Source organism: Gobius niger, assembly GCF_951799975.1.
Source record: "Gobius niger genome assembly, chromosome: 5".
Lineage (NCBI taxonomy): Eukaryota > Metazoa > Chordata > Actinopteri > Gobiiformes > Gobiidae > Gobius > Gobius niger.
The window spans coordinates 2,969,081-2,994,080 of NC_136856.1; the positions used below are offsets into that span (position 1 = coordinate 2,969,081).

The 25,000-nt window shown below is 40.1% G+C and overlaps 1 protein-coding gene across 1 annotated transcript in view; it reads right to left on the reverse strand.

The window, feature by feature from the left end:
* Nucleotides 1-17,050: 17,050 nt before the first annotated feature.
* The window catches only part of fat2 (FAT atypical cadherin 2), a 223,921-nt gene continuing 215,971 nt past the window's right edge, over nt 17,051-25,000 (reverse strand). Inside the window, exon 29 of the mRNA XM_079556143.1 lies at nt 17,051-17,579. Within this exon, the coding sequence (XP_079412269.1) occupies nt 17,077-17,579 (503 nt within the window). The 3' untranslated portion in view covers nt 17,051-17,076. The remainder of the gene's footprint in view (nt 17,580-25,000) is intronic.

Here is a 25,000-nt window from a genome sequence, read left to right on the forward strand (position 1 = left end):
TTTTAGGTCTTTGTTTTTTAGGTCTTTTTTCTTCTTTGTCTACCAGTCTAGTAAGAGTCATCGGTTCAGTGTCAGATATTTGTAGCCGATTCCCAATATCGTATTTATTTTTCGCATCGGCTCGGATATCCCATGCCAGTATCTGATCGGTGCATCCCTAGTTCATTTAATGCTTTATTCTTTATATCAGGGGGAGGCAAGTTTGTGTCACGGAGGCAGAATTTCATCATTGTCAAAACACCGAGGGCCGAACCTCAACATTAGCCTAAAGTGAATAACCCTTTTCTGTAAATGCCAGTGTTTTACATCAGCGGTTCTAAAGTGGTCCGGCTTCAAGACCCGTCATTACCTAAATAACAAGCTGCCACCCAAATAAAACTGTCATTTGTCATATATCGCATAAAATATTGTATTTACCACACGTTGTTATTGAACATGCAGGAGATTTGCTTTTAAGTTTCCGTTGTTTCAGATGGAAAATATTGAAGAAAGTCCTGACCTACCAGTTTTTACATTATATATATTATATTTATGTTATATTTACATTAGTGAGACGTTTGTTGGGACATTTAAAAAAAAATATTGACACTATTTCTCGCACCTTTAGAGTACTTTAACAGGTATTTGATCCCTTATTTGCATAATAATATTTCTCAAAATCATATTGAGGGCCAGAGGTTCTGTGCTGGAGGACCGGATTTGGCCCCCGGGCCTGACGCTGCCTACCCCTGCTGTATATTATTCACTGTGTATTACCTTGGGCAGGTTGAGTCCTTCATAACGGCCTCTTCGTTATAAACCAGTGAGCGTCTGGTGAACCTGAGGACCTGAAATAATGAAGCTGTTTCACTCATTCTGTCCTCAAAACCAGGACCAGACCCGGACTAAACCTTCAGTAGGAGCAGATTCCTGTGAGGAGACTCTAATCCAGTTGTGCCTCGGGTTCATATTCTCTGTCTCTGCTCGTCGTAAGAACTTAACCTAATATTGTCCGTCGGTCGCCTGCTGTTTCTCCCACAGAGAATGAGATGAACATGTTCCTGCTCCATCTCACACATGCTCACCCCCCTCACTGATCTGCTCCCGAGGGGCTGGTCCAACATCACTCAGCACACACAGAACTTACACATTTACCTGTGTAATACAGAGTTTTTAATAAGGTCCTATAGTTTGCTTTATTCAAGCCTTTACAACCCAAACCCCCTGAGCCTTGGTATAGTCAAAATGATGAGGGCCGAGAAAACATCCTTGACTGAACAAGAGAGGTCCGAGGATTGATCCCTGGGGAACCCCACTGGCCACCTCAGAAAACCTTTTGTGATCACTTTTGTTGTGGTTGTTGAATTCCCATGAAAATTGATGGATGAAAACACGACAAAAATACGATGAAACGTGAAGACAAAACTGCAACAACACGAGGAAGAACCTTCGATCAGTTTTGGGCTGTAAACTCTCCAGTCTTGAAGCTTTTAGATTTGGGTAAGGTCGCCTGGGTTTAAAAGCTGCTCAGGCCGGATTGGATGGAGAAAAGTCCGACACCGTAACCATTTTTTACAATGTTCTTTTGTGCCTTTTATTCCCCGACTCGATCAACATGTAAAGTGCTCTCCTGATTACAGCGTCTGCAAACACCGTCTTTTCAACTTCCAACAACAACGTTTGAACAAAGCGCCTCCAGAAACCCGGCGCGATGACGGGCTGCGGAGAAATGTGTTTGTGCCCAGAAAATATGAGCTGATCCATAAAAAGCAAATGAATTTATCCTGCTTTCCTTCCTCGCTCTGTCCTGATGTCACCTTTATAAACGCAGGAGTGTCCTGGAGTCTGGGAGACGCAGTGGCCCTGCTCCGGGCCCCGGGCCCCGCATTTGTTACCAGGACGGAGACGGATCAGCAAAGTTTCCGCTGCGCTGCTCATCTCCATGTTTCTAAATGACCTCGAAACAGATCCAACTTCTGCAGAGGAGATTGTTTTTACTTTGTTGTGAAACTCATGAACTTCTCTGGGTTCAGGAAATACAATCCTCGTTCAGTTTGTCCAAAAGCTTAAAAAATATAATGAAGTCATGGATAAATGATAATGATGTTTTGATCATAAATCTTATCTGTTTTATTCTAAATAGACCAGACTAAAGTGAGACTAAAACTGAATAAGCAAATAAAGGATCTGTATCTGCTATTGTAGCCATTCCAAAGTAAACTATGGGTATTTATATATGTGATATATTGTACCTGTACCACTGTGGAGTACTCATTTATGTGAGAAATATCAGTATTTTCTGGGGGTATATTTCCAACCTGGAAGACAAGACGCTTGGATTCAGTTAAATTCATAAAACACTAATTATCTCTGAATCTAGAAAAAAAATCTGTGATTTTGATCCAAACGAGCCTCTGTTTAACTTAGATTTCTCAGGAGGTTTTCCCCTACGGAGAGCTTAGAGCAGGGGTGCACAAAGTGGGGCCTGAGGGCCAAATTCGGCCCGCCGGAACAATTCCGTTCCATAGACTGTTGTGTGCGCTCGAATCATTTCGAGCTTCACATCAGCCTGGGGACCATGGCCGAAATTTTCGCACGGATTTGGGAACCAATCACAGAACGAGGAGGAACAGCAAGATGATGACGAGCTTTTCGATATACGGAAGCTTGTAGTTTATTTACGGATTTCTTTTATTTTTTAAGTTTATTTTCAGATCCAACATGACAGCAGCAGATGCAACGCTATTTTTCAATCAAGCTTTAGGCCGTGTTCTAAATAGTTTAGCTCGATAGTTTACAGCCGGTACGTCATACGTCATCGGATACGTTGATACGATTGGCTGTGGCTCCGTGCAGATGCATGATAGACATTCGTATCGCCCAATAAATGACTATGGACGATCGTAAACCACACCTCTCCTACGAGAAAATGAATTGGTGGTCCCCAGACTAAATATCACTTGTGATTTTAGTCTGGCGTTAGCCAGGCTACCGCAATATATGGTTAACACTAACTCTCTTCCCATTCATTCTCAGTGGTAAATATGGATGCAGTACACTTTTTGACCACTAGCGTCAAATTGGGGGCGCTGTTTCACTCCTTTCGTCAAGTTAAGGAAACTGTTGTGATGTCTAGGTTTTTATCAAAGCGTTTTAGCAACTTTTCCAACTTTTATTTCAAAGGTTGTTGATGTCAACAAAGGTGGGTGTTACAAATTGACTTCTGAAAGAATATATGATGAACTGACACTTTCAAAATGATCTAATGTGGCATTTTCTTTGAGTCACTGTTGGTGCTGCAGATACAGGTGTTGTTGTTTACATTTTGTACTATATTTCTACAGTTGTTGTTTTTGTTTGACTAAAACTAGGCTTTTGCCATAGTTAACATTTGTATTAATGTAACATGTTATTTGCATATATAGAATCAAATACACATGTAAACTGAAAGTGAAATAATATTATAATTAAATAATACTATTATTATTTGCAGTTATATGTATTTCATGCTTGACATCGTCGTGTTTGGCCCCGTGCCCCACAGGAACCTTTTCATTCTGGCCTCGGAGACAAAAAGTTTGGGCCCCCCTGGCTTAGAGTCTCAGCTTTCAAATGAGCCGTATCATGTGTCCATAACTATAACACAGAACACACTGTGGTGATACAAATATCAGGGAAAATGTTCTGGATTGTTGGCACTCAATGTGTTAACTCTTATCTTCTCTGAATCATCAGGAATTGTTTTCATTTTGAGAAGTTTTGGACTCATCCTGAAATAAGACAAATGGAACTCACAGATGTTTCTTGTCTTGAACTTTTTGTCTAATTTCAAGTTAATCTGTGTTATTTCCAGATGAGTCCAAACCTGCTCAAAATCAGCATAAAAGTCTGATTTCAAGACATGATGGCATTTTTCCAGTGCCTAGGCTTTCTCCAGTTCAGCTTTACCCAAATCTACAACGTTACACTGCAAAAAGTATTTAACTAGATCAGTATGAACATCTCAATTTGAGCATAATAATCCAAATTTTAGTTGTTTTGACGAGTTAAGAAGTTCTTGGGCATTTGTCCTGGATTATTTCACTTGTTCTGAGATGTTTCTGACTTGTTTCGATACGTTTCGTCCTTATTTCAGGTCATTTTCTTTGCCAATGGGGAAAGAAGATTGGTCTTATCTCATTGGCAATTTTACTTTCTTATTTCAAGCGAGATTTACCCTAGAACTGGTCTGAAATGTTCTCAAACAAGCAAAGTAAACTTGGTCCGATCAGGAAAAGTGTCTAAATGAGTGAAAACCACTCAAAACAAGATACATTTCCTCAATTCAAGTCATTTAAGCCAATGCTTGATATTTACTTTTTGTAGTGTACAGCCTATACATGCGTTTACAATGACATCACGCATAATTCTGGCAGCCATTTTGAATACCGAAGTAGCATTATGCAGTACTACAACATGTAACAATATCTCTACTCAGGATGAAAATGAGAAGCATCTGACTGACAGAGGCGTTTTTATGAACTCGTAATCATTGCTGAAGAAGATTAGAAGCAGTTAAAACATGGCCCGAGAGAACCAGCACATGTCGCACAGACGCAGCAGCTCCGTCTGTGGAGCTACAGCAGGATTCACTAAAGATCTGCTTCACTCTGAAGACCAAATGAACACATCAAAGAGGGAACAGAAAACCTTTCCCTGTGATTTTTACAGTTTGTCATGTCAGCAGAGTCTCGGTCTGAGTCAGTGTTTAAGCTGCTCAAGACGTTAGCATGCTACCGGTTAGCAACGTCGTCCAACTGTCAGTGGCTTCAACCAAATGAACACACTGAGGAAACACTACAGTAACAGCTCTGACCTCTGACCTCTGTCACATGTTGTATCCTGTGGTTCAGGGCTTTCTCTTGGAGACGTCAGAGCCGAGCTGTTGAAGTTAAATACTAACCGGTAGCATGCTAACGTCTTAAACACATAAACGTGCGTCTCTGGGGTTTGTGTTTTAACTCTTATCTTCTTGAGTAATGATTATGAGTTCATAAAAATGCCACTGTAAGGCAAGGCAAGTTTATTTGTAGAGCACAATTCATACACAAGGCAATTCAAAGTGCTTCACAGTTGCATAAATATAAGAAAACAAATACAATCAATAAAACATCAACATAGAATTAATCAATTACAGTAAGAGGCAAGAGTGTAGATAAAATACTTTCAGTTATATGCATTTGAGCACTATTTCGCTCTGTCTTGAGCACTATTTTTTAATTCTTGTTGTGACTCGCTCTGTCTTGAGCACTATTTTTCTTGCTCGTTCACACAAAGTTACCTAACCTCTGTTTTTGTCGCTCCTTCTCCTCTGGACATCAATACTGTCCATCAGTCTTTCTTTTACATCCTGAGTAGAGATATTGTCACATGTTGTAGTGCTGCATAATTCTACTTCGGTATTCAAAATGGCCGCCAATACAACAAAAGTCACTAAAAAGTGTGTATAGACCAGAGTAAAGCTCACCCGAACGTACAAAACTCATGGAAACTGACCTTTTCCCTCGTGTTGTCGTCACGTCTCTGACATTTCTGTCCATTGCTTTGTCGTCACGTTTTTGTTGCGTATTTTGCGTATTTTGCGTTTTGCTTTTGTGTTTTGGATTTCATGTGTTTGACCTTTTCCCTGCACAGTTTTACAAATCAACAGGATTATGAGTTACATTATATTATCGTTACGAGTCTATTGTGTCAGATGTTCCTGTAGAACTGCAGAGTTTGGTTTTAAAAGGAGCTGAGCCGGTGTGAAGAGACGGAACCGACAGACTTTAATCCAGTTGTTTCAGAGAGTTCTTCTTGATACATCTGAGAAACTTTTGGACAGTGTACGATGCTTATTCCAAAACTGTGATCCAAATATGGTCATTTCCTTTCAGTTTTGTCAAATAGAGATTTTTATTCAACAATATTTCCACTTCAGAAGCTCCGACTGAATTTAAACCTTCCAGTCTGAGGTGTATCAGTGTTTGGAAAACTTTCTCAGATTGATTGAATCACAAAACACAAGAACAAATCAGGTTTTGATCAGATTTCTTTAACTTGGATAAATAGTTTATTCAAAACGTAAACAAGATCCACATTTTCCCTCATATTTATATCAATAATCTACTGCAAATGTTTCAGACTGATCTCTCTAAAGCAGAGCCGGTGCTGGCCCTGCTGGGGCCCCGAGCAAAAATCCACACGGGGCCCGACAGGAAGCATCTCATGGTTATTGGACAAAGAGCAAATCCATTTACGGTAAAAACAGTCCCACTGTGCATTAGTGCAGGGCAGAAGAGGAACATAATGACCTCAGTTCAGGCCCCGCCCCTCTGTGTGAGAACCACTAACCTCTAAGCCACTGTCAGACTGGGGTTTAGGACGACTATAGTCTATTTCCCCACTTTTTAAATGGGCCCATCCTCTCCCCTCTGGTCCCCGACCCACAGTTTGGGAACCGCTGATTTAAAACTACCTGAAACCTGCACCTGAAGGTTTTTTCTGTCTGACCACTGAGAATTAGCCTGTGAGTCGCCCAATTCATTTCAGACTGTGCACATTCAGAGAACCAGAGTTACTGTCAGTAACTGTGCCCATCAACTCCCCTTTAAGACAAAAACGACAGCTTTACTCTTGTGTCTTCACAAAACTCCTGTCCTGATGTGAGTGTCCTCTGATAAACACAAGAAGAAGAAGAAGAAGAAGAAGAAGAAGAAGAAGAAGAAGAAGAAGAAGAAGAAGAAGAAGAAGAAGAAGAAGAAGAAGAAGAAGAGAGTTTAAATGAGAGTGTGGCTGAGAGTCTGAGCAGGAGACAGGAAACCCTGCGGGAGGCGATCATGAGGCGAGGATGAGGCGCGGGGCGAGCGGAGACGCACTCGCGGGTGACGGGGGGGGAGGCGGTCGGTCTCTCCTGCTCATCAGACGGCTCTGTTTTGGTGTTTTATGTGGCAAAGTACACTGCAAAAAAAGTACCCTACTAAAAACAAGGAAAAACATCTTAAAATAAGACGTTTTGTCTTGTTTTAAGGAAAAAATTCTGTCAATGGGGTCAGTGTTTTTTTCTAGCTAAGAATTCTTATTTGTAGAATATTTTTCTTATCATAAAACAAGAAAGAAACACTAAATTTAAGCAAATAAATAACTAGAATTAAGCAAAATGTCCTCAGAAAATGGAATAATTTAAGGAAAACATTCTTATTTAGTGAAAAATTGTGTGTATTTTATTTAAATGTTGCTTGATTTAAGTAAAATGTTCTAAATTACACAAATTTTTGAGCAAAATGTTCTTAATAAATACTAATATTTAAGGATCATGTTGCTCGTGGCCGGGGACCCGCCTCCATGATGTGGAGCCAGGCTGATGGTCAGAATCACCTGCTGGAGGATTCACCTATTATACATGTTTTTAGTGGTAGACAAGGGGAGAACATGCTCCACACAGAAAGACCCCGTCCTGGTGGGAATCGAACCCGGGACCTTCGAGCTGTGAAGCTGAGGCTCTAACCGCTGTGCCACCGAGCCGCCCACTTTAAAGAATGGAATGTTTTATCTCTCTGTGAGAATCAGTTCTTACATTAAGAGTTGTTGTGATCTATTTTTTTCTGAAAATAAGAAAAACAATTCTTCTGCCTAAAGCTGAAGAAGATTCAAAAAGTTTTTCTTTCTTGTTACAAGAAAAATTAGCATGTTTTTAGTAAATTAAAGAAATGGCTAGATTGTATTTCCTAAAATAAGAAGAAAACTTTGCTCGGCAAAACATTATTACTTTTTAGGGAAAAAAATAAGACATTTTTTACTTGCTTAGAATCCACTGTGAGGCCGTCAGAGCCTGTCCCCAAAACAACGCGTTCAATCATCAGTTTAACTGAGCTGTGGGGCCCTTGTGGCTGTGGGGCCCTGTGGCTGTGGGGCCCTTGTGGCTGTGGGGCCCTGTGGCTGTGGGGCCCTTGTGGGTGTGGGGCCCTTTTGGCTGTGGGGCCCTTTTGGCTGTGGGGCCCTTTTGGCTGTGGGGGCCTTTTGGCTGTGGGGCCCTTGTGGCTGTGGGGCCCTCAGCACTTTGCCTAGTCTGTGTAAAGGATAAACCGTCTCTGTGCTAAATGTTCCGGTGCTCGTCATATAATTAAAACATCATTTATTCAACTGAAACTGTGAAACTAAAGTATGACAGACACATTACATACACAGCGAGACATGTACAGCCTTTATTTATGATCATTTTCATTATTATGGCTCAAAAACCCCAAATGAAGTTACTGGAGTTACTGGCGTGTGTAAATACCGCGTGTGGAGAAAGCGCCGTCGTCGGCACATTTAAAGGCCGGGGTCGTTTGGGGTCAGGACTAATTAACGAACACATCACCATCATACGGGTTTACTGTTATCTGAAACTGTGAGTATGTCCTCCGGGGTCAGCGCCAGACGCAGATAAATGTCTTTGTTTGGAGATCTGAGCAGATAATGGGTTTGGTTCAGGAAAGGTCACATCATTAAAACGGGATATACGGGAATCATTTACTTTAAACTGTGCTGCTGCAGCTGCATGAGTTTGATAATAATAATTAAAGAGGGGGTGTTATGCTTTTTTAATCCCATAGCACCAGTCTATATCACACTACAATGATGACAAACCTTCTGTTGGTCTGTAAATGCAGTAAATTAGAATAACTGCCTTGTATAAAATGTCTCTCTCAAAATGGCTGTAGTGAATGTCTTGAAATAGGCCTCTGTCTCTTTAACCCCTTAACTCCCACCTGAACAGAGCACATTTTCTCCAGTTTGGCTTTACCCCAATCCAAAAGCTTGTGGAAAAAAGCTGTGAAAATAGCAACAAAACTGTGACGAAAACAATGATGGGAATGTGACAAAAAAGTGACGAAAAATGGACAAAAATTAGACAAAATGTGACAAAAAAATTACCAAAATGTAGCAAAAAATGACAAAAAAATGTGATAAAAATTAGACAAAAAAATTAAAAAAAAATGTGACAAAAAAAGACCAAAATGTGAGAAAAATGTGACAAAAAAAATTACAAAAATGTAGCAAAAAATTGATGAAAAAATGTGACAAAAAATGACAAAAAATGACAAAAAATGACAAAAAAATGACAAAAAAATGACAAAAATGTGATGAAAATATGAAAAAAAAAGAAAAAAAGACAAATATGTGACAAAAATTTGACAAAAAAATAAAAAAAATGTGATAAAAAAAAGACCAAAATGTGCTAAAAATGTGACAAAAATGTAGCAAAAAATTACAAAAAAGGGATGAAAAATTGATGAAAAAATGACAAAAATGTGATAAAAAATTGACAAAAAAATTACAAAAAATTGACAAAAAAAAAAAGAAAAAAAAAAGAAAAAAAATATGACAAAAATGTTACAAAAATGAGTTGAATCCCCAACAAAAAAATGATGAAAAACAAATGTGATGACGTGAGGAAAAAGATCCTCTCGGTTCAGGCGGGAGTCAGAAATACGTGAATGTGCCAAGGCGACACTTCAGGCATGTTTTTAATGAGGGAATGACAGAATAACATGATGGAAAGCTTGAAAAAGTCCATTTTGCATAATACCCCCCCTTTAAGTTTGTCAAAATACAGGATTTCTGACGGAAAACTCTTTCAGCTCCAGTTTCACCGTCTTTGTCCATGTGGAGAAACAGAACAGAGTTAAGCTCACCTGAACCGAGAGCGTTTCCTGCAGTTTGGCTTTACCCAAATCTGAAAGCTTTTTGATCAAAGCGTCAAAATAGCGCCGAAAACGAGGATGAAAATACAACGAAAGAGCGACAAAATTGATGTGACGAAAACACGACAAAAAAGCATCAAAAAAAGAAACAAAAAGCGATGAAGAAGCAACAAAGAGTGACAAAAACGAGACAAAGAAACAGTAAAAAAAGCTTTGAAGACAAGACCAAAAATAAACAAAAAACACAATAAGAAAAAAAAAAGACCAAAATGTGACAAAAACGGAGTGACAATGAAATCTATATAATGAAATCTAGATGAACCTCTTACCCCTCCCCTTAACTGAGCACATTTTGGTTTTACTGATCTCCTGAAACTCACATTGTTTAGTCTCAGACACACATGTATGTAAAAGTCCTCACACAGCTTCACTTTAACCTCTTAACTCCCGCCTGAACCCACAGCAGTTTCTCCAGTTCAGCTTTACCCAAATCCTGTAGGCCAGTGTAACACCCCATTTGAAAGCTAAGACCTACAAAACTAAATTGATCTTTTTCCTCACATCATCAGATTTTTTTTCAGCACTTTTTTTGTTGGGCAGTTGTCAAATTTTCGTGACTTTTTTGTCACTTTTTTGTCATATTATTCACTTTTTTTTTGTCAAATTCTTATCACTTTTTTTGTCCTTTTTTTCTCAATTTTTCGTCAAATTTTTCTCACTTTTTTGTCAAATTTTTGTCAATTTTTCACATTTTTTTATACATTTTTTGTCACTTTTTGTCACATTTTCATCCTTGTTTTCGTCTCAGTTTTGTTGCTATTTTCCCACCTTTTTTCCAGAAGCTTTTGGATTGGGGTAAAGCTGGAGAAAATGTGCTCGGTTCAGGTGGGAGTTAAGTGGTTAACACGGGTAAACGTAAGTGGGACTTGGACTGGTCGATAAAAAAGACCTAAGGAGACAAAAACACGTCTAAAACAGCATTTTCTAAAGCTTTAGAGGTTTTTGAAATGTTTCCCATTGATTACTCACATAAGAAGCAAATGCAATTCATTCATTTCATATATTCTGAGGGGACGCTGGAAACCTTACTTTGTCTTTGAATTAATAAAAGTCAAATTTTTTGTTTTTAGGCTGTAAAAGTAAATCAGGCCAGAAATAAAATGTTGAAAAAGACTTAATAATATTAAGTACAACATTGGATCATCAGGAAACGCTGTGAGAAGAACAATGGCCTTTGAATTTCCAGTTTGCCACAAAAATGGATGAAGAAACATTTAAATAAGTGCAGAATGTTCAGAGCTCACTGTGAATATCAGACTCTTCGACATTTTTAACGAGGAGGTTTGCAGCTCATTAATTTTAAACTCAGATTACACCAATAATATTTGAAGGATTAAAATGATTGAGTTTAGATGTAACAGTTTAATAGTAGTTCCAGCTCAGACGTGTCCGATATCGAGCCGAGATCTTCTGGAAAAAACGACAACATCGAGTCTTTTCCCGCATGTTCATTCACTATGTTCGGTATCCACGTGTAGCATGAAAGACAACTCAGATGATCCACTCGTCCAAATATGGTCATTTCAAGATCCAAATCCACTCATATCTCTCTGAATTTCCACCATTTTTATATTTAAATGTTTTTTTTATGAATGAAAACATGACATGACAGAAAACTTCACGTCACTTGTTTTCACTGCTCTACCTCGTGAGGATCCGCCCCTTCATGCGCCTCGTCTGTCAGTCCCGTCCCTCCCATGATGCACCGGTTTATCGGCCAATCGTAACGCGCTCCTGCTGTTTTGAAATGTCACAGACACGTTTCCAAAGCAGATGAAGATAATGACCCACAGATCAGGCTCAGTGACGGGATGTGACATTTCTGTTTCCACATGGGACAGTCAGCACGTCCCGGACACACGGTGATTATGGAGGATCATAATAAATATCAAGCATTGGTTTAAATGACTTGAACGGAGAAAATGTTTCTTGTTTTGAGCGGTTTTCACTCTTTTAGACCTTTTTCCTGATCGGACCAAGATTATTTTGCTAGTTTGATGACATTTCAGATGGTTCTATGGTAAATCTCGCTTGAAATAAGAAAGTGAAACTGCCAATGGGACAAGACCATTTTTCTCACCCCATTGGCAGAGAAACGTACTTGAAATAACGGGGAAATGTGTTGAAACGAGTCAGAAACATCTCAGAACAAGTGAAATAATCGAGGTGAAATGCCCAACTACATCTTAACTCGTCAAAACAACTACAATTTGGATTATTATGCTCAAACTGAAATGTTTATACTGATCTAGTAAATGACTTTTTGCAGTGTAACCTGACGATCTGACAAACCCTGTCATTAAAAAAAATCACCTTTTTTGGGGATTTTCATGAGTTTACAAAAGTCTCACAGTTTTAGTCTCGGAAACTGCTTTTGATTTTGTTTCTAATTAAAGTTTTTTCTTCCAAACATAACTTGGACGTCTCTAATTAGCCGAAAGAATGAACATACTACATGTGTTTTATGGAGGTTATGCAGATGATGTCACAGCACGAGCAGCAGAAGAAGAACCTCTAGAGCTTCTGCAGGGCTCATAAAAGCTGCATAAAGTCAACATTTGATGCTTAGTTTTGTTTTTGTTTTTGCCAAAATACATTATTTGTATATTTTTATATTATTGGCAAACATTCCTTCAAATAAAGGTATGTTTATATTTAAAAGCAAAACAACCAGGCAGGGTCAGGTCGTAATAAATGAAAAGCAAATGTACGTGTTTTGGACCGTCATCTCAGGTATCTGACCCGGGGGCGGGGCCTCTCTGTGGAGTTTGCATGTTCTCCCCGTGTCTGCGGAGGTTTCCTCCGGGTTCTCCGGTTTCCCACTGCGTAGAACCTCAGGAGGAACCTTTCTGCAGCTGTTGCCGATGGGAAAGATTCAAAGATTACTCAAACATGTGCTAGCAGCTTGAAACACTGTTCCAGGACTGTTTTTGATGACATTGTAACATGGAAAAAGCTCTAAACCAACGGCCAAACCTTTACTGGAAAGTAAAGTAAAAAAACATTTTTAGTTTTACATTAAAGATGACCTAGTGCAGGGGTCTCCAACAGGCGGCCCGCGGGCCAAATCCAGCCCGCGAGATGATTTAATCTGGCCCCTGATTTGTAGAGCACAAATTCCTGAGTATGTCAAAAGTCTCTACACTGCAAAAAATATCAAGCATTGGCTTAAATGACTTGAATTGAGGAAATGTTTCTTGTTTTGAGCGGTTTTCACTCCTTTAGACACTTTTCCTGATCGGACCAAGTTTGCTTTGCTTGTTTGAGGACATTTCAGACCAGTTCTAGGGTAAATCTCGCTTGAAATAAGAAAGTAAAATTGCCAATGAGATAAGACCAATTTTCTTTCCCCATTGGCAAAGAAAATGACCTGAAATAAGGACGAAATGTATCGAAACGAGTCAGAAACATCTCAGAACAAGTGACATAATTGAGGACAAATGCCCAAGAACTTCTTAACTAGTCAAAACAACTAAAATTTGAATTATTACGCTCAAATTGAGATGTTTATACTGATCTAGTTAATTACTTTTTGCAGTGTAGCTCATTCCTGTGCGGAAATTACCACAATGCTCACTCCAGCCACTAGGGGGCCACTTTAAGAAAGAAAGGAAAGAATACCGCACTGACAGAAGAAGAGATCAGGATATAAACAACACATTATAATCATGTGGTAAATGGACAGTTTTTGTTTATGGATTATATACTCGTATACGTATTTGGAGACCCCTGACCGACACTACAGTATTTCCCACATTTGCATAATAATATTTCTGTGTGTCTCCTCGTCTGTGACTGAGACAAACAGCTTTCCATGCACGTTTTTCCAGGGGGCGCTCCAGGCCGCCCCCCCCTCCCGCTGTGGGACAAAGCACGACAGACAGCGGCGTGACGTACAGCATCTGTTTATTTCTCTTGACATTTTCAACAACAGGACGACATTAAACTCTCTCACAGAGAAACACACGGCTGAACATGGGGCGGGGCCCACATTGGTACAAAAATAAAAAAAACTTTATCAACAAAATCCATACAAAAACACAAAAGAAATGTCACGGCACATTCGTCTGCACGACGTCCACGGAGAAAAGGGGAGGAGCCACTTTCTCCTGAAACTCACATTATTTAGTCTCAAACACACACGTATGTAAAAGTCCTCACACAGCTTCACTTTAACACGGGTCACACACGGAACACGGCACAGACCAACACGCCATCTTCACACCAGATAAAGGGCAGTCGTTTCAGATTTTCTGAGGGGGCGCTGGAAGTCTTTGAATTAAGTAGTTTTTAGTGACAAAAATTCTACTTTCGCCTTGTTTTTAGGCTGTAAAAGTAAATCAGGCCAGAAATAAAATGTTGAAAAAGACTTCATAATATTAAGTACAACATTGGATCATCAGGAAACGCTGTGAGAAGAACAATGGCCTTTGAATTTCCAGTTTAACACAAAAATGGATGAAGAAACATAAGTGCAAAATGTTCAGAGCTCATTGTGAATATCTAAGCAGACATTTTTAAAGGGGAGGTTTGCAGCTCATTAATATTAAACTCAAATTACACCAATAATATTTGTAGGATTAAAATGATTGAGTTTACAATGCACGTTCCTGAGTGTTGTCATGCTGGCCGTGTGCTCCTTAGCATGCCATTCATACTCCACGTATCGGCGGCTCGCAGACAGATCAGACTGAAAGATGTGGGTGATAAAGTAAAGCAGCCGTGAAGTCCTTATTAAAAACACTCCAGACGCCGCTCAGTTCAAACATTGGCTCTGAACTGGACTTGAACCCGTCTCGCCGCGCGTCACTCAAAATGAGTTTCCACAGATTCCAATAATTCCAGCACTTTTATGTCATTTTTGGCTAAGATCAGATTGGATTTTCTTTCCCAGTGTAGGATGAACTGCAGATTTTAGACCTAAATGCATTAAGTTATGACTTAAAAACAACTAGAGCAGCACCGAAACAAGGCTAAAATCAAACTAAACGGCAAAAATGACTCTAAAAATAAGTAAATTCAACCTTGATTTGTGAGTAGGTGAAATTTTCAGCCCGTGGAATAAGAACTTTTTGCACCTAAGAAAGGACATCACCTACTCCTGCACTTTAATATTTGATGCTAAGAGATAAGTCAGGATTACTCAAAGTTCACAAGTTCAAATCACTCACAAAAATGACTTAACACTATGTGAATATTAGTCCTATGAAACAAGAAAGTCGAGACAGTACAGAATACTCAAATGTTCAAATAGTTATGGTTTTGTCCTGAAATGGCTCTAAGAAAAGTTTTGTCCCCTTGTATTTAATTGTTGGCTCACGTACAAAACAAACCGTCTTTGAGAAAACATAATTTCAATGAAAGAGTTTTGAGTGACATCAGCAAAGAACCATCATTTATGTTTACTCAAACTCATTAGTGCTGTGTACTTTTACTGTAAGATACTGCCTTTATTCACCACTTCAAGAAGATCCTGCTTCTTATCATGACTTTGTGGAAAACGACACATGTTTTTATATACTTATACATTTACACTGGAAAAATAATGATCTTAAAAGGAAGACAAATTACAAAAACTTACTTGACTTTAGAGGTTCAATCTAAACAGTTTTTCTAGTCTTCGATAAACTAAAACACCTTGTTGCCACCTACTCATATTCAACGTTAGTGCCTTAATTCAAGCATTTTTAAGTAATTTAGCTCATTTAAGATGGTCATTTTTCCAGTGTATAAGTCAGTGCACTGCAAAAAGTAAAGTAGTTCTTGAAATAAGTGAATTTGTCCATGATTTGAGTAGAAAAAACATCCATCAAATCACACTTAAAGCGAGATAATGAATCTCAGTTTACGTTGTTTCTTATTTTAAGTGCAGAACGTTTTACTTAGCAAGTCAAAATTACTCAAATATAGTCCAATTATTCTTACTTTAAAGGCCCCGTACTTGATTTTCTTTGCAGGTAAATTAAATTGGGTTTGTCGTCCTTTACTCCGACAGTGACCCTGAAAAGTGTAATAAGTAAGTAATAATAAGTAATCTGTCCATGAGGCAAGTTTTTAACACTTAAATTAAGGAAGAAATTTACTTAATTTACTTGAACTGTTGTTTTTTCTCAAAGACAGGTTTTGTTAAATTAGTCTGTCAAATCAAGTCAACTTTACTTATTTCAAGAATTTGTTTTGTCCACATTACTTTGTTCAGAGTACACTATAAAAAAACGACGACTTAAAAGTGCAGAATTTTTGCCGATTTTCAACAACAAGAAACAAGAAAGTTGTTTTTTTGCCTTACACTGCAAAAAGTACCCTACTAAAAACAAGAAAAAAATCTTAAAATAAGACATTTTGTCTTGTTTTAAGGAAATAAATCTGCCGATGGGGTAAGCATTTTTTTCTTCTTATTCTAATTCTTATTTCTAGAATATTTTTCTTATTATAAAACAAGAAACACTAAATTTAAGCAAATAAATAGCTAGAATTTAGCAAAATGTCGTTGAATAATTTCATAAAAACATTCATGTTTATGAAAAATTGTGGGGTATTTTACTTAAATGTCGCTTGATTTAAGTAAAATGTTCTAAATTACACCCATTTTTGAGCAAAATGTTCTTAATAAATACTAATATTTAAGGAAAATATTCCTATTTTGGGAAAGAAAATCTGGTATGACTTTATACTATATGTTAATAGATATAGTTATGGAATTGATACACTTTAATTTTGAGTGTAAAAATAAAGAATGCATTATCTATCAGTGAGAATCAGTTCTTAAATCAAGAGTTGTTGTGATCTTATTTTCTCTTAAAATAAAATATTCTTTGTCTAAAGCTGAAGAAGATTCAAAAAGTCTTTCTTTCTTGCTACAAGACAAAATAGCGTGTTTTTTAGCAAATATATCTGAACAAGAAATGGCTAGATTTTATTTCCTAAAATGCAAGACATTATTACTGTTTAGGGAAGACATTTTTTACTTGCTTAGAATCCCCTTTTTGCAGTGCATACTCGAACTCTGTCTCATTTCATGCACTTTCGATTGTTTCTCTGATTTGAAGCCAGTTAATGATTGTTCCATGGGTAACCTGATTTCAAGACCTTCTCAAAATCAGGATAAATTGTGTTAATTCAAGCACTTTTTTCCAGTGTAACGAGTGGATTCTCTCTACTTCCTCCTTTGTCCAAAAACATGCTCGGGCGAACAGGAAATACTAAACTTCAATGGGAACTGAATGGTTGTAACGAACACTGTAAAACCGGACCAGCGTACTCCCGCCTCACGCCCATAGCTGCTCGGATGGACTTTCGAAACAAACTAACACTGTCTCTCTCCCCCGTCTCAGAACATGACCTCCTCGCAGCTGCCGTAGTCGCTCCCCACCATGCTGCCGCCGTCGTAGCCACGCTGGCCCTGCGGCGGCCTGGTCTGCGGCGCCGGGTTGGGGGCGGGCGCGGCCTGGCTCTCCGGGGCCTCGGCGTAGGACGGCATGGCCACGCTCAGCCGCATGCTCAGCCGCTTGTACCCGGCCGACACGTTGTCCAGGGAGTGCGTGCGCTGCTGCGTGGGGTAGTAGCTGATGGCCGTGTACTCGTTGGCGGGCAGCGGGAGGCCGTCCGGGCCCAGGAAGTCGTCCAGGTTCTGGTTGCTGTAGCAGGGCGGCAGCGGGGCGCGGCGGTCCGGGCGCTCCAGCGGGAAGGGGAAGCCGCCGAAGCGAGAGTTGCGGCGGGACGAGGGGTCGGCGGCGGAGTGGAGGGACTGGGAGGACGGCTTCGGCGCGATGTCGAAGGTCGGGAACTCCTGCACCGTGGGGCGGCCGTAGTAGTCGGGGTCGGCGGGGTAAACTGAGGACAGAGAGACCAGAGTGAGGGGGACTGATCCACTACAGTGTGTGTGTGTACGTGTGTTCTTGTACTTTGTGAGGACCCGTTTGTGTTTTTAACCTCTTACCACCCGCCAAAACCAAATGCATTCTCTCCTCTTTGCCATTGTCGTCACTTTTTATTTCCCTAATGTGTTTTTGTCACTTTTTTATGGCACTTTTGTTACTTCTTTTGTTACTTTTTTGCTGAATTATTGTCACATTTTTTGCTGGATTTTTGCCATTTTTTTGCTGAATTTTTGTCACTTTTTGCCGGATTTTTGTCACTTTTTTGCTGTATTTTTGTCACTTTTTTACTGTATTTTTGTCACTTTTTTTGCTGTATTTTTGTCTTTTTTTTGATGGATTTTTGTCACTTTTTTATTGGATTTTGTCACTTTTTTTTGCTGGATTTTTGTCACTTTTTTTGCTGGATTTTTGTCTTTTTTATGCTGTATTTTTGTCATTTTTTTGCTGGATTTTTGTCACTTTTTTACTGTATTTTTGCCTTTTTTTGCTGGATTTTTGTCACTTTTTTGCTTGATTTTTGTCACTTTTTTGCTTGATTTTTGTCACTTTTTTTGCTGGATTTTTGTCACTTTTTTTTGCTGGATTTTTGCCTTTTTTTGCTGGATTTTTGTCACTTTTTTGCTTGATTTTTGTCACTTTTTTGCTTGATTTTTGTCACTTTTTTACTGCATTTTTGTCACTTTTTTGCTGGATTTTTGTCACTTTTTTTACTGGATTTTTGTCACTTTTTTGCTGGATTTTTGTCTTTTTTTTATACTGGATTTTTGTCTTTTTTTTTGCTGGATTTTTGTCCTTTTTGTCAATTTACATCCTCATTTTCATTCTCTTTCTCCAATTTGGAGAACAGGAGAAAACATGTTCAGGTGGGAGTTAAGAGGTTAACCAACAGAGTGAGAACATTTTTGTGAAGTGAGGACATTTTGGGTGGTCCTCACTTGTTTGAAGGACTTTTTGAGGGTCAAGATGTGGTTTTAGGGTTAGGGTTAGAATTGGGGTTAGGTTAGGTTTAGGTTTGGAGCTAGGATTAAGGTTAGGGATAGGGTTCGGGGCCCTAACCTTTTGGGTAATTTGGTTTGGGTAATACTGTACATTATGCCTATGAGTGTCCTCACTAAGATAGAAGTACAAGATTGTGTGTGTGTGTGCGTGGGGTCAGTGCGATTGTGTTATGACTATTTGTCACAGCCTCAAGAACAAATACAGAGACTGGGGTACAGGCCATATCAGTCCAAGATCTTTACATACTTCCTTTGCTCCTAGAATTGGCCAACAAAATGAAATAAATAACATTTCAGCTCGAACAGGAGCTGGAAAAAGACAAACTTATTTACTCTCACCCCATTCATGTATTCTAAGTAATTTAAATAATGTGGTTGCTGAACTAACTTAGTTTAGCCCTTGGTAGCTTGTAGTAATAACACAATTAAGTTAGTTACATGTATAGATACAGACGGCATCTCTGGACTCGCCCATATATGGTCATGTTTGAAAACAGTTAAGGGGAAAACAATTTAGAGAAAAATCTAAATGCTGAATTATGAATATATGAATATAGAAAGGACAAGATCGCGAATACAAGCGGCCGAAATGAGTTTCCTTCGCAGGGTGTCTGGGCGCACCCTTCGAGATCGGGTGAGGAGCTCAGTTACCCGAGAGGAGCTCGGAGTAGAGTCGCTGCTCCTTCACGTCGAAAGGAGCAGCTGAGGTGGCTCGGGCATCTGTTCCGGATGCCTCCTGGTCGCCTCCCGCGGGAGGTGTTCCAGGCATGTCCTAGTGGGACAAGGCCTCGTGGAAGACCCAGGACACGCTGGAGGGACTATGTCTCTGAGCTGGCCTGGTGTCGCCTCGGGGTCAGAACAGCTGGAGGAGGTGTGTGTGGATCGGGAAGTCTGGGCGTCTCTGCTGAGACTGCTGCCCCCGCGACCCGGCCCCGGATAAAGCGGAAGGAAATGGATGGATGATTATAGTTTTCTACTAAATAAAGATACACAGACATGGAGTGGAGCAAAGTGGTTCAACAGCCCATCAATACATAAATAACAGAGAATGCTCCCATGATGCTACATGTTAGCGTCGTGCTAATGCTAACTAGCTACGACTGCTGTTTTTTTTCTTCTCCTGAACAATCTGCTGTGAATAAACATCCATATGGACCCGATTTACACTTGACTTTATTTGTATGTGATAAATAAGTTCATATTTCACCAGAAAATGACTAAAAAGAGTGAAAAATTGTGTTTCCCAAAAGATTCTATTTTCCCCCTTGGCGAGGCCACGCCTTATACACTTTATAACAAGTGTATAATTATTCATTCCTAGATCCAATATAACAGCATGTTAGTAATACTGTTATTGTAAAATCATCATCATCACAACCCACACAGTATTTATATTGTATATAAGTGTTACTTTGAAATATAACTTAGCCCACATCTATTCATCAGGAGTATAGTAATAACAGATTGAATCATTGATGCTCATGTGACCACATTTACATTTTAATGATGTATCACAGTGGTTCTCAACCTTCTGGAGCCGCGACCCCCATTATAACAGTTAAAGGGGTTGTAACATTAGCCTACATAATTCTTAAAAAACAAAAAATGAATTTCATTAAACTACGATCAAATACATGCACTCTGGTAAAATAGCAAACACATGCTACAATAAAATATTAGATTATATGCTAATGAAAATATGGCTATTTTATCAACATGACCTGGCGACCCCCCAAATTTGTCTTGCGACCCCCAGGTTGAGAACCACTGATGTATTAGAAGGAGTTGAGGTACTTTTTTTTTTTCTTTTTGTCGAGCTGATGCCAGAGGGAGCAGCCCCCGAGCGTCCGGCCCCCCCTTTGCTAAGTGTCTATGCTGTGCATTAAAAGAGACAAGATTTAGGAGTCCACTACGCATTTTCTTCAGTTCAGCTTTACCCAAATCTAAAAGCTTCTCACTGGAGACCTTCAATAGGCCTTTGTAACCTGAGATCAGCGTTTTTGGAAGTGTTTTGTTGCGTTTTCATCCTCCATTCCGTCTCGTCTTCATCACTATTTTTACTTTACATTTGGGTAAAGGTGAACTGGAGGAAATGTGCTCTGTTCAGGGAGTGAAGATAAATAATAATATTTCTAATCAGTCATCCAGGTGTTTTCCATTGTTATAGAAGTTTTCAAAGCTGTCACCTGGACTAAGTATTGATTCTGATCTTCCATCCAGGCAGACGGTGACAAACCAGACGGACCAACACAAACTCATCAGAAACACTGGAAATTAAAACCACTCATATCTCCTGAAGAGACTTTTCACTTTGCCAAAACTTTCTTTCCTCTCATGAAACTAGAATAATTATGTAAATCTGTTAAACTGTGCTGAAATCCCCTAAACAAACAGTCGGGCGTGAGACATGGCGGCGCGGCGTGGGGCGGACTCTGGCTCCTCTGTCCCGGTCGCAGCTTCTCGCCGAGGGGAGCGAGGGCCGCCGGATTTAGAGGAACCGCGTCGCTCTGACTTTGAACTCCGCCCACGGCGCTGCGTTTAAAGACCCCGGCGGTTCAGAGGGATTAACAAACTCCCGGCTCCTGACACCGAGACAAGGACGGGCATTAATCGAGAAACACGCTCACCTCCTCAGAACATACACGGCCGACATTGACAAGTGCAAATGAGAGGGTTCACTTTCAGAGCTTTGACTTCACCATACTGACACGGTAAGAAACTCAAAGTGCCTCAGCTACAGCGAGAACAACCTCATATTTGAAGCATCTCGTCACAGAAGGGGGCGTGGCTTTGTCGAGGGGGAAAAAGAATCTTTTGGGAAACACAATTATTTTCCATAATTTTTTTTGACCATTTTCTGGAGGAAAATGAACTTATTTATCACACATAGATAAAGTCAAGTCTAAATCGGGTCCATGGATGGTCTATGTGTGACTGGACGTACATACTCCCGTTCTATTCGTCCAGGTAGACAGCGTTGCCCCATAAAAAGCCCCTTTGCCCCCTCCTCTCTCTCTGACTCCCTCACTCCGCCCCTCCCGGTATCCGCCCCCTTTCTGGTTTGGGTGCGCGCTGCGTTATGGCTGCGCAGGTAAGCGTTAGCTTGTGAATATCTTCCTTTTAGCCTTTCAAAATAAAACACTAATGTAGCGATCTTATGTAGTTTAGCGTGGGCATGCCTGCGCCTCCCGGTGCGCTGAATGTGGTCCTCCGTGGTGCCTCCGGTGTGCGGCTTGGAGGTAAGGGCTGCCGCTATCAGCTGTGCTAGTTTGCCCAAACAGTTACTCATAGCCTGTTTTGCCACAGTGTTCGTGCCCCTTGTGTCGCGGGTCCATTGACCTAAAGTCTCTGTCCCCCCTGCTTCTTTAGCAGGTAAAATAACCTTAATAGCGTGGTAATTATTATTGTAGTTCTAACATCCATCTGTATTTAGGCTGCTCGCTCCTGGTGCTGGTAACTGGGACTCTTCAGCTGCTGCCCTGTCTTTTTGGTTTGCTTTTGTCATAAACTGTCTATGGATTCTCCAGAGAACGAACTGGACTCAACCAAGCTGCACATGTGTTTGAACTGAAAACGTTTTTTTAGCTGAACTAAGACACATCTGAAATATGGATTGCCAAATTACAAGATTGTGCAAATAAACGTGTTAAATGTGTAAATGGAACGCTGCCTGTCATTTTGTATCATGTACTTATCTGTGCGCCTTGAGCTCTAGTTTCATTTAATCAAGTGTCCCCTATTCTTTAGGTGAAATTCCTATCGTGGCGTTGTTGACGTACCACCAGTTAAAGTACAAAAATATAGCAAATTAACCCTCGCTATGCCACATATGGATGTTTAGCATTAGCATTAGCACGATGCTAACATGTATTTATGGGCTGTTGAACCTCTTTGCTCCTCTCCATGTCTTTGCATCTTTATTTAGTAGAAAACTATATTCAGTGTTTGTTGAGTAATTACAGAAAGTTTAGCCGCCCAAGAAGTGACTTCCTGTTTCAATCCAGCGCGCCAAAATAAAAGCACACAGCTCGTCTCAGGGATTAGTTCAACTGGTACTTTACATTACAAGACGTTTGAGTGTTTTGTTGGTTAATAGTTCGGCAGAAAGAAAGTTGAATTAATGAACTGCTAAACTAATGAATAAGATGGTGCTTTTATTTTGGCGTGCTGGATCGAAACAGGAAGTCACTTCTTGGGCGGCGGCGTTATGATTTGAAATTATGCAAAGAGTCAATTGTTTTCCCCCTAAACTGTTTTCAAACATGACCATATATGGGCGATTCCCGAGATGCCGTCTGTATCTGGCCAACACATCAGTAAGATCTCATTTTTGGATCTAACATTTCCACGCCTTTCACTTGCAGTTGCTGAGTGCACCTTGGTCTCTTGGGCACCACAGTCTAAAAAAACAACTTCATACATTTTTATTCACTCAGTCAGTCAATGTTATTATGAACCATAGGCTGCTTTGATTCCTGCCATTTAACTTATATAGAGCTTTTCTACCTTTGTCAGGCCTAAAGCGCTTTACAGTGAGGAACCAGTCACCATTCACTCTCTCCTTCATACACCAGCGTACACAGACACTGGAGGCAAGGAGGGGGAAGTGTCTTGCCCAAGGACACAACGACAGTGTGCATTTGCTGGAGCTGGGATTCGAACCCACGACCTTCCGATCATAAGACGACCCGCTCTAACCAACTGAGCCACCGTCGCTATTTTATTGTAGCACTTTGAGATTTGTTCACCAAATGTAAAGTGCATTCTAAATAAAATGCATTATTATTATTAAGGTCAACTTGAGTGCTTTTTGACGACTAAACGGAATGTGTTAAGTCACAACTGCATTAAAAACAGATGAATCCTTTCCATTTTGTATACATTTAGTGAGTGAAAGCAAACTGGACAAAAATGTGTGAAACTGACAGAAAATGTACAGAATTCTTTTGTATTTTCGATAAACCAAAAGAAAATGAAGATATGTCACTATTTCCACACATTTTTGAAATTTCTTGTTTAAAGCTACACTGCAGAACATTCCAGGTTAAACGCTGCTACGTTACAAGAGCTTTAGTGAAACCCGATTTGTTTTTTGTGCAGCTCAGTCAGAGCCTTAAGATGAGCCCACCCACAACTTCCTCGACCTCTGGGAGCTGAGATGAAAACGGACATGTTCGATTTCAGCGAGTCTCTGCATGGTCTCCGACAGGGCTACGCAGTCTCAAGCTATTTATTGTCCCGCTCCCAGATCCGGTGTGAGGACAGGACAGACGCATGTTTTTAGCTTTGTCATTAATAAAACACCTTTACTGCTTATATTTCACTGTTTGGTGTAAAGTTGTAAATATATAAACTTTACTTCTGTCTCTGCAAACGCCTGAGTTTTGTGGCGCGCTGCCTCTCGTTTGTCTTCTCTCTCTGTGACGTCATCTGCATACGAGTCTCCTTCATCATTCAGACCATCCTTCACTCTGTGCATTTATTTCATTCACTCGATCTAACTTTACAAACAGGTCGCTGGATGATTACTGCGCTCATTATGTAAAATGAATGTAACTTTTAATTACATTTGAATATGTTTACGCCTCTGAGCGTTTATGTCTGTTCACGGGCACAGGAACAATGTCTTAAGGACGAGTTGATGGAGGAAACTTAAAGGGGCTAGATGCAAGTTAGCCATTTCATACTCACTACTGCCACCTCAGGTCTAACGTGTAACTGCAGCTTCTATATTAAGTTCGTGCAGGACAACTTTCTGAGTGACAGTGCAGGATTTTGGAGGCAGTTGTGGTAAACAGGTCTGAGCTCATTCTACACATTAGGACATGGAGGAAAATGTTGGGGGAGTGTGGGAGATTGATGATTTTTAGATGTTATATTTTATAATGCTATTGAATGTTTTTATGAGTTTAATCTATGTGCTTTAAGTTTCAGTTGAAACCAATCTTTTCACACGCACACTGCTGTAATAATACCCCATTTCTTGCTCTTCCATTCTTTTGCTCAAACCTGTGGAGACGTTCGGCGCCCTCACCGGAGCTGTGAAAAATAACTCCAAATAAGGCAACAGGAAGACACTTGTAGTGGAAAACTACTAAGAGAAAGGCTTGATCACCTTGGCCCGAGCTCCACACGTCACATTCGAACGTCACATTTCATATTTCTGATATATATTTGTAAGAGCGCAGTTAGACGGTGCCGTTTCCGGCGGTGAGAGGACACTCTGCTCCGTTTTGGAGGAGCCGCCACCGAGGACGTCAACGAAGTGGCCAAACGGAGGACGGATCCTCGCAATTGAGAAACAGCCACTGATGCCACAGACAGCGTGTGGAGGGGGCGTGTCTGAAAGGCTCAGAGGTTCTTAAAGAGACAGAGG